The sequence below is a fragment of the Humulus lupulus genome, chromosome 5 (assembly GCF_963169125.1).
Source record: "Humulus lupulus chromosome 5, drHumLupu1.1, whole genome shotgun sequence".
NCBI classification, from domain to species: Eukaryota; Viridiplantae; Streptophyta; class Magnoliopsida; order Rosales; family Cannabaceae; genus Humulus; species Humulus lupulus.
Window position 1 is genome coordinate 128,583,991 of NC_084797.1, and position 10,581 is coordinate 128,594,571.

At 32.9% G+C, this 10,581-nt stretch overlaps 1 protein-coding gene across 3 annotated transcripts; it reads left to right on the forward strand.

Moving 5' to 3' along the window:
• The first annotated feature begins 400 nt into the window (after positions 1 to 400).
• LOC133777646 (protein TPX2-like) lies at positions 401 to 6,130 on the forward strand. Of its 3 annotated transcripts, none has more exons than XM_062217336.1 (16): positions 401 to 486; positions 875 to 1,094; positions 1,351 to 1,443; positions 1,558 to 1,666; positions 1,976 to 2,084; positions 2,340 to 2,390; positions 2,522 to 2,628; positions 2,743 to 2,821; positions 2,941 to 3,000; positions 3,545 to 3,595; positions 3,675 to 3,718; positions 4,091 to 4,169; positions 4,265 to 4,312; positions 4,411 to 4,499; positions 5,920 to 5,985; positions 6,063 to 6,130. In XM_062217336.1, exons 2-16 carry the CDS (start codon positions 905 to 907, stop codon positions 6,070 to 6,072), a joined length of 1,185 nt encoding a protein of 394 aa, XP_062073320.1. In that variant the 5' UTR covers positions 401 to 486; positions 875 to 904; the 3' UTR covers positions 6,073 to 6,130. The 3 variants fall into 3 exon arrangements, with proteins under 3 accessions (XP_062073320.1, XP_062073322.1, XP_062073321.1); XM_062217338.1 differs by having other exon boundaries at positions 4,437 to 4,499; XM_062217337.1 differs by having other exon boundaries at positions 403 to 486; positions 903 to 1,094.
• The last annotated feature ends 4,451 nt before the right edge of the window (positions 6,131 to 10,581 follow it).

Here is a 10,581-nt window from a genome sequence, read left to right on the forward strand (position 1 = left end):
AAATAGAGTTACCAAACACTATTTTATGTTTAATTGTTAAATTTTTAATTAATTAAATAAATAAACTATTTTTTTAATGGTTACCAAACAGCACATATATTAATGATATTTTATAACATTTGAATTTAAATTTAAATTAATATAATTAATAAATATTTATTTTTAATTAGTTTTAAAAGTATATTTTATTAAATATTTAAAATATTATGTTAAAATATAAACCAATAATATTTTTAATTAATTTTATTTTATTAAATATTTAGAATATTTTATTAAAATTAATATAATAAAAAAGATAAGTCTTAGTCATCTTTCACGATTTAATAAATAAATAAAAATAAATATATAAGAGGGGCGCGCCCGCCAACTATTTCTCAAACCAGACCAGAGTAGTGTGTATCTTTCTCGCTTTTATAACCGAAATTTTCGTCATTGCTTCATTCCCGCCCGCAAGAACAATTCCCAGAAATCAGCCAAGCCAATCAGGTATCCACTTTCACGTTGTCAACCAAAAAATTTCTCTAACTTTTTCTCTCTTCCTCTTTCGTCTCTGCGATTTATTTTCCCGGAAAGTTTAATTTTGATGATATGATTTGATATCCATCCACGGTGAAGTTTTGAAGCTAATGAAATGGTGGACTTTCTCTCTCCATTCCCAACAAAGAGTAAAGGAAAATCTGGGAATCAAAATGTTTTTGCTCTAATTGTTGTTGTCGTCGTCTTTTTTTTGGCTTATTTACCAGTAATGCCTGAGTTTTCCTTCCCCTGTTTCACGAGGAATTTAACACGATAGAGGAAAATAATTTTTTTTTTTAAGAGGAAACAAAATTTTTAGATTGTAATACTTATGGCCTTCCTTTGTTTGGTTTAAAAGTAAAAAATAGGCCTGTTTCGATTTACAGCCATGGATCCAGAAGTTGAAGAAGAAGAAGAATTGGAGGAGTTCGTCAGAGAAACTTTCTTGTATGAAGAAATTGATTTGGATTACGAGTTTGATGCGGCTCGATTCTTTGATTTCAATCTAACTGAGACAGAGTGGGAGGCGCGAGAAGCGGAACGCTGGTTCGAATCGGCCAGAGGTTATCCACCTTCTCGTAAGTGTTCTCCGATAGCAGAATCATCTTTCATTCATTCATTTGTGTGGCTTCAATCAATCTGTACTGTTGATCCTGATTTTTCCATTGGAGAAGAGAAATGGCTTCTTCTTCTTTTAAATATTGGTTAGCATAATTACGGAGAGCAATATACGTAGTTTCTAGTTCCATAGCCGTATTGTGAATTGAATCATTATCCTTCTTCAAAGTTTACAACGTATACCTCTTATTTTTATTTTTTATTTTTGAACGTTAGCTTTCATTATACGATTACATTGGCATAAAGGTGTGCCTGTGGGGGTTTTAAGCACGTCTTCTAAATCCAAAGTCGCCAGCTCAAATAACAGAGGTACGGTATTAACTTTATAACCTTTTTTTTTTTTTGGTGTATTAGTTTAGCCCATTTTTTTCATTACAGGGACTTTCTTTTTTATTTGTTTGTTTGTAATAATTGTTTGCTTAGTGGATACTAATAACAAATCAACTATATCAAGGAGCTCAACTCTAATGAAGCCCACAGCAAGCCATTTAGCAAAACAACGCCAGCTTGTTCATTCCATTCGATCAATGAGGTTGTTTATTTATTTTTTTAATTAGTAACAGTTCTTTCCGGGCCGGTGTTTTACTAAAGCTTAATTGATAAAATGGTTTTTTTTAACAGTGAGTAGTTACGTATTAGTGTTATGGATGTAAGCATTTGATGTTTGGTATTATTTTATCAGTTGTAAATTTCGTAATAATAGTGTTATGGATGTAAGCATTTGGTGTTTGGTATTATTTTATCAGTTGTAAATTTCGTAATAATATGGAACTAATGGTGTTATAATTAACAGATATATGTCTAACTCTGTTTTCATTTAATATCATTCTTAAACCTCTAGGCATCAGAAGAATTTAGGCCTTATTGATGACAAAAGTTCACAGAACTCCTCAGTTACAGAGGAAAAAGCTACTAAAAGACAAAAATTGGAAGGTGGATTCTTAAGCAAGGTACACTGAAATTGGGCATTGTAGTCAGTTTAAACATGTCATTTGGGTATTTATCCATTATGATCCTTGTCTTATGCTTCAAGAGAATTCGAATTCGAATTCGAATGTTTTATGGGAAATTACAATCAATGCTTTCTAGAAGTGATATTTTGTCTTGCATAAATAGGAGATGGGGACTGAAGATCCGAATCCACAAGTATAATGTACATATTTAAAAACTTCATTTATGACAATTGTATGAATTTTACAATGCAGGCTACCCAACTAAAGCATAAAGCTCTTTTGTTACACAAGAGGCCAAAAAACGTAAGAGAAAACCCACAATTTGAATTTTCTTTACTGAGAATGATTGATTACTATTAAAACTTAAAACAGTCAATTATATGTTATACATATGCATGTTACATTTTAAGTTTAAATTTGTATTGTTATCCCAGTCATCACAGCATGATGCTAGGCTTGCTAGCTCGGTAAATGCCAAACCTAGAGCTACTATTCCTAGAGAACCTGATCTTGAGACAGCGCATAGAGCAGAAAGACGTAGGTAGATTCACTTCTTTTCCAGATTACGCTCGTTTTGGCAAACATTTTGAGCTGGAAATTTCAAAGTCGGCCTCGTGATATCATGGTTTACGCAATGCGTTTTTATTGATTTCAGGAATAAGATGAATGCAGAATCATGCGAATCAACGAAATTAAATGCCCATACCTTCAAAGCTCGTCCTGTGAACAGAAAAGTTTGTCTTTGTATTTAACATTTATCATTTCTATATCTGGAAAGAAATATTATTTAGGCCTTTAAACTCGAAAGAAATAAAGGGCAATTTTCATATGGGCTTGTCTTGGGCTTTTGCAGATTCTCGAGGCTCCATGGGCCCTTCATAGGAGGAGCGAACCGCATCTGCCAGAGTTTCAAGTAATGAACGGTTTTTCTTATTTAGCAAAAAGAAAGTGACTTTGGTACTGAGTATTAGACTATGGTGTCCCACATGGAATATGTGTAAGAATATTGAACTATTAATAAGAACATGTGTAACTCCACTAATCACCAATTGGTTTTTAGATGGAGCCTCATGATTCTTGTCATGGTATCAAGAGCCAATTCCCTAGCGGGCATTCGATCCACACCGATCCAAAAGAGTGAGCCAAGCCGCACGAGATCCGCATAGTGCGAAAAGACACTTGAGATCCAAAAAAAAATAAGCGAGCTGACAAAATGGGCCACTTGTGATCAGGTGATTCAAGATTGGTGAGCGAAAAATCGCCACCATCTTGAGGGGGGATATTAGACTATGGTGTCCCACATGGAATATGTGTAAGAATATTGAACTATTAATAAGAACATGTGTAACTCCACTAATCACCAATTGATTTTTAGATGGAGCCTCATGATTCTTGTCACTGAGTATCCTTAATTAAATATTGTTTTCTACTTATTTTTCCTTTATTTAAAATTTCAGGAATTTCGCCTGAAGACATCGAAGAGGGCTATTCAAAATACGTTCAGTAATGTAATTCATTTATATTCATTTAGCATCGATTATTACTGGCATTCTTTGTTCACTGGGCCTAATAGTGTCATTATTGCAGCACACAAATATCGGTCATAACAGTTCAAACACAGAGGAGAAAAGGTAATTTTTATGTTGCAGTTGAATTCGGACATAGATAACCTGCCATCCATTACATATAATATCTATATGTTATTATTATTATTTATTTAGTTATTCTTTGTATTTCTTCTCGTGTATGGAGATGAGATACCTAGTAATGTATTTTTCATTATACTCTTCCAGTTCCTGAATGCATTTCTGAATAGTACATGTCTTTTCCCCAAAAAAAAAAGGAGCTTGTACTGTTTGATGCAATGCAAACCACATGGATTGACATCAACAAAAAAAATATCATTTTATACCGTTTAAGAAAAAAAAATTTGTTTTATACAGTGCATGCCAGAGTAGTCTGATGTTGATAGTGGTACTCTTTTACATTTATTTTATTACTAGATCGAACTGTGTCGACTGCTTGAGGCAAGAGAAAAGCGAAATAGTCTATGACTCCCAAGATTGCTCTCCCACTAAAAAGGTTCTTAATTATTAACTTAGCTCATGCTTTCGGTTAAATTTGTGCTATTATTAGTGATAAATCATATTGTTAATTTTTTTTTATATCTAACGAAGAAACTTGCAAGCGATGGAAAATTTTGGATCTTTCGGAATATTAAACAGGTAACAATGACAGCCACTAGGGTACCACTCTTTGATGTTTTTTTTTTTCCTTTCTCGAAGGGTACAATGCTTTATATTTATATTTGTTTGGTTCTTAGGAATCTTCTTTCCCCTTTAATTTTAGAGATTCAATTTTTCATCTGATGAGAGATCTCAAGATGAGCCGCCAATTCATTTGTTTAGTAAGGTATGTATTTGCCCTTTATATTTTGTAACACCTAAGTCTCAAAAGTTGATTTTATATTAGTTAGGTTCTTAATATTTTTAAATCTTATCATTTAGGTCTCTAAATGTTATTTTTATTTCTTTTCAAGTACATAAAAAAAATACAAAATAAATGATGAATTATTCTTAAAATATTTGGATATTTAATTTATGACAATAACAAACATAGCATAAGAAAACAAATATTTTCATGGAATTTTTAAAAATATTTAATATTTTTAAAAATTAAATTAATGTTTCATTAAAAAAAAATATTCTTACCTACATTGTTGTTTTATAATTAATTTTAATAATTATATTATTCCAATTATCTTGATATTATCAATTTTTATTATGTTTATGCGTGTTTATTTTATACATTTTTTAAAAAAACTTAATATAAAGTTATTTATGTGCATATACATAATAAATTATAAGTTGCTTATAAAAAAATTACAAAATAAAAATAAATATATATGTTTACATGATAAATATTAATAATTTGGTGATAGTTCAGTTATTAATATTAAAAAATATAGACAAGAATTTTTTTAATGAGAAATTAATTTAATTTGTAAAACTATTAAATATTTTTTAAAATGTCATGCAAATATATTTTTTTTCAATGTCATGTTAGGTATTATTATAAATTAAGTGGTTCATTTTTTTTTAAGATTGATTCACTATTTTTTATATTATATTTATATATTTTGAAATAAAAAAGAAATAAAAATAGTATTTATGACCTAAATAATAAGATTTGAAAATGTTGGGATCTAATTAATACAAAATCAACTTTTGAGATCGAAGTACATGGTATAAAAAATTGAGACTACATCTGAAAAAAAAAATTCATTAAAATACTGTCATATAAATAATATATATATATATTGGACAATTCTTTTATAGGGGTTTCACTTTAAGCCCTACCGGTAGGGCTTTCAATGTTTCTCGACCCGTGAACAGTTTTCGGCGCGACTTTTTTTTATGACCATGTATATTGTAGCTATTTAGAGCATCTTGCAAAATTTTAGAAAATTCCGAATAGTTTACAGTACCGAAAACTAGGTTGAAACATGTTGTTTTCCACACGCATAAAAAAAATTAGTCACGCGTGCAACATGTTTGAACCTAGTTTTCGGTACTGTAAACTATTCGGAATTTTCTGAAAATTTGCAGGATACTCTAAATAGCTACAATATACACGGTCATAAAAAAAATTGCGCCGAAAACTGTTTACGAGTTGTAAATACTGAGAGTCCTACCGGTAGGACTTAAAGTAAAGCCCTATAAGAGAATTTCCCATATATATATATATATTAATTTGCCTTTATCTATATAGTGAAGTAACAAACAAAATAATGTCACCCATTTATCCTATCCTATGAATTATTGTTTGGTAGCTCTGCCTTACATCTGAAGACCAACAAAAGACGAGGCCAAGCTCAGGAAGTCCTCTACCTTCAACGGTTGGTTATTTGAACTTTGATTTTGTAATCTTTGATTAATCATTTGCTTATTTGACTGCTTTGATAATTTGAATCAGGGCACAATAGAAAAAACACCACTCTTTCTCTAAAGAAAACGAGGTATATGAACAAATTACTGCTATAGGCATCAATAGATTTCAGAACCAGTGCTTGTGTTTGTAGAATTTTAGAATTTAAATCTAAATGCATGCTTCTTATTATTTTTTTAAATACATAATAAAAATATAGAATAACTTGACATGCATATGAACATTAGATTTGTAAATTAACATAAACACAATGATGTAGAAACTTACGAATACGCAGCGAAACTGGAACAACTCATTCCTTCAATCTCTCTAACCCTTGATTCATTTATGTAGCAGAGCATTATCAAGAGATTAAACTTGATCAGCAATACAGTCTTCCTCACCAAGCATTTGATCAACCTAGAACTAGTGTGGGCTGGTTCTCAACACATGAGATAGAGATCTAGAAAAGAAGAAGAGATTGTGGCTAAGAAAGGATTAGAGTGCCTAGGTTTTCACTTACCAATGAATCAACTGAGATTGACTTATGAAAACCCTAGATATCATATTCCTTATATAGACAACTTAATGAGCTTTATTTAAATTTAAATTTTGAATTAATTAAAATAATAAACAAAAAGATAAAAGTTTTGGGCTCCCACAAATGGACTTGGGCTCAATACCTTTATTTTAAATTTACATCTTAATTGGGCCTAAATTCAAAACTTTTTATTTATTTATTTATTTTAATTAATTAATTAAATCCTTATTCAAATTAACTAATTATAATTTGAAACTTTGATTTGATTTAATTTTATTTATTTATATTGACACAAATTTATAAATATTTATAAATTTACCCAAAGATTCTCTTTTATTCTCTAAATCTAATGTTTCTATAAATTTTTTAAAATTGACCTAGTCAACTTTAAAAAATCCTAATTGATAATTAAATCAATTAATTGAGACATTCTAGATGATTTACTCAAAGGTGATGCGGGGACCATAGATCCATGAAATCAAGCTCCAATAAATTATTGTGAATTTATTTACGAATAATTTCACTATCTTATTAATTCCTCGTGACTCCACTATATACTTGGAATTGAACTCTTGAATTCATAGAACGTATTTTCCAAACCATAAATACGTTATCCATTGTTAAAACCATTCAGTTAGTTAATCCTCTATCGATGACTTACTAACAAGCTGGGTGAAAATTACCGTTTTACCCCTCATCAGTATTTTATTCTTAACTCTCACTAAGTTTCTTATAAATGATATTTCCGTGAACTTAATCACAGAAATGAGATCTCAATCATTTAACCTTTTGAACAAAGCAATTAAGGAAATCATATTTTCACTTCTCATACAGAAGTTATAGATTTCATATCTATGAATAATACTCCCACTCAATTACATTACTAAATAATATAAGATGTAAGTATGGGCTAGACCGTAGGGTAAGCTGGTAACGAACAAGTCAAAAGATTTAAATAATATAATTAGCATAATATTATCACTCATAATTAAGATCGACTTAACCTATGGTCAACGTTGTGACATTGATTAGATTCGATAACAACGATACTTATTTATCAATCAATAATCAATATCGGTCCTAGTCCGATGTAACCAAATACATCTGATTATATCTACTTGGTCAATGCCTTGGACAAGACATCACACTCCTAATGTGTAAGTAGATCATATCATAGATTTCCTAATCAGTGAAAATTCAATGGACTTATCTAATCTAGGACTCGTTCTTTTGAACATATAATTACAACTATAATCTACTGTGACCTAGTCACTATAATTGTAACTATCCATATGTTCAGGATTTTATGAATGTTTTAATTGCATAAATATGCAATAAAACAAGTGATCAATGCAATTGAATAAACAAAACGATTTCTACTTCTTTTATTGATAATAATAACGTGTTACATAAGAAATATGGTTTTATTAAGGGCATAAAACCGAATAAACTCCCACTTGCCCTTTTAAAACAAATGAGACATGTTTTTCAAACCCATTCCCTCTACATGCTTCACGAAAACACTCTCAGCCAAAGTCTTGGTAAAAGGATCCGCCAGATTGTCTTCCGACGCTATCTTCATCACCTTGACGTCACCCCTGGACACATATTCCCTAATGATGTGGTATTTCCTCTCTATATGCTTTGCTCTTTTATGATTTCGAGGTTCTTTCGAATTCGCTATAGCCCCATTATTGTCACAGTACAATATGAGTGGTTTATCTATTCCTAGAATAACACCAAGATCCGTGTAGAACTTCTTTAGCCAGACTATTTCCTTAGCCGCTTCAGACGCAGCTATGTACTCAGCCTCCATGGTGGATTCTAAAATGGCAGACTGCTTAACGCTTCTCCAAATCACAGCTCCACCCCCAAGAGTAAACACCATTCCAGAAGTAGACTTCCTGTCATCGACATCCGTCTGAAAATCAGAATCAGTGTAGCCTATCGGGTCTAGTGAACCTTCCGAATAGACCAACATATAATCCCTTGTTCTTCGTAGATACTTCAGTATGTGCTTGACTGCTGCCCAATGTTGTCTACCAGGATTTGACTAGTACCTGCTTACAACTCCCACTGCATAGCAGATGTCCGGTCTAGTGCGTAACATAGCATACATAATACTTCCAACTGCAGATGCATAGAGAATCTGTTTCATCTCTTCTTCCTCTTGAGGAGTTTGTGGAGACTGCTTCTTAGAAAGATGAACTCCATGTCGGGATGGCAATAGTCCCTTCTTCGAGTTTTTCATAGAGAAACGTTCAAGTGCCTTATCTATGTACGCTGCTTGAGATAGCGCCAACATCTTGTTCTTCCTGTCCCGAATGATCTGGATACCGAGAACGTAACTAGCTTCACCCAAATCTTTCATCTGAAATTTGGTCCCGAGCTAGTTCTTTATGTCTGATAATTTCTTGACATTGTTGCCAATGAGCAATATCATCTACATAAAGTACCAAGAACACTTTCACATCATTTTCCCTTAGTTGGTAAACACAAGGTTCATCGAAGTTCTGCTCAAAACCATAGGTCTTAATTATTTCATTAAACCTTAAGTTCCAGGAGCGCGAAGCTTGTTTAAGACCATAAATGGACCTATTGAGCTTGCATACTTTCTTTTCCTATCCAGCTACTACAAATCCTTCTGGTTGATCCATATAAATGGTCTCATCAAGAAAGCCATTTAGAAATGCTGTCTTGACGTCCATTTTCCAAATCTCATAATCAAGAGCTGCAGCTATGGATAAAAGTATGCGAATGGATTTTAGCATGGCCACTGGAGATAAAGTTCCCTCATAGTCAACTCCCTCTCTTTGGGTATAACCCTTTGCCACAAGTCGAGCCTTATATGTCTCAACATTTCCATCAGCTCATCTTTTATTCTTGTAGATCCACTTGCATCCAATGGGCTTAAAATCCATCGGTGCTTCTACAAGATCCCAGACGGAATTGGAGTACATGGACTCCATTTCCTGGTTTATGGCTTCGAGCCACAAATCCTTTTCAAAACTAACCATTGCCTGTTTAAAGGACAATGGATCATCATCACGAGTGTCAGTTACTACCATATTGGTTTCACCATCCATCCCGTAGCTTTCCGGGTTCCGAGAAACCCTCCCACTATGACGAGGCACCGTAACTGTCTGACTTGGACCAGCTGTCTGTTCTTCTTCAACGTTCTTGTTGATTTGCATTGGTATAGGTTGAACATTTCCTACTGATTGCATTTCTTCCAACAGTATTTTACTCCGAGGTTTGAAGTTTTTCATGTAGTCGTTTTCTAGAAAAGTAGTGTTTATGGAAACAAACACTTTCTTGTCAACTGGACTATAAAACAGACCACCCCAAGTACCTTTAGGATAGCCCACAAACAAGCAAACCTCAGTTCGCGATTCTAGATTTCCTTCCTTTTTCCTCAGGACATGAGCAGGACACCCCCAAATTCTATAATGGCGTAGACTAGGTTCACGTCCATTCCATAGTTCTAGAGGCGTTTTGGAGATAGCCTTAGACGGTACAACATTTAAAATTTCGTTAGCGGTCTGAATGGCATACCCCCAGAAAGACGGTGATAGAGTTGAATAACTAATCATTGACCTCACCATTTCTAACAACGTTCGGTTCCGACGCTCAGCAACACCATTTTGTTGCGGAGTTCCTGGGGTAGTGAGTTGAGACAGAATCCCACATTCAGTAAGATGATCTTGGAACTGATTATCCAAATATTCTCCACCCCTATCAGATCTCAAGATCTTTAAAGTTTTACCTAACTGGTTTTGGGCCATTGCTAAAAATTCTTTAAACTTGTCAAAAGTTTCAGATTTTCTTTGCATTAGGTAAAGACATGAATATTGAGAATAATCGTCAATGAAAGTGACGAAATATTCATTACCACCTCTTGCCTAAACATTAATCGGTCCACAGACGTCAGTATGAACGAGCCCTAGGGGTACTTTGGCCCTTTCTCCTTTTGCAGAGAATGGACGCTTGGTCATTTTACCTTCCAAACAAGATTTGCAGACAGGT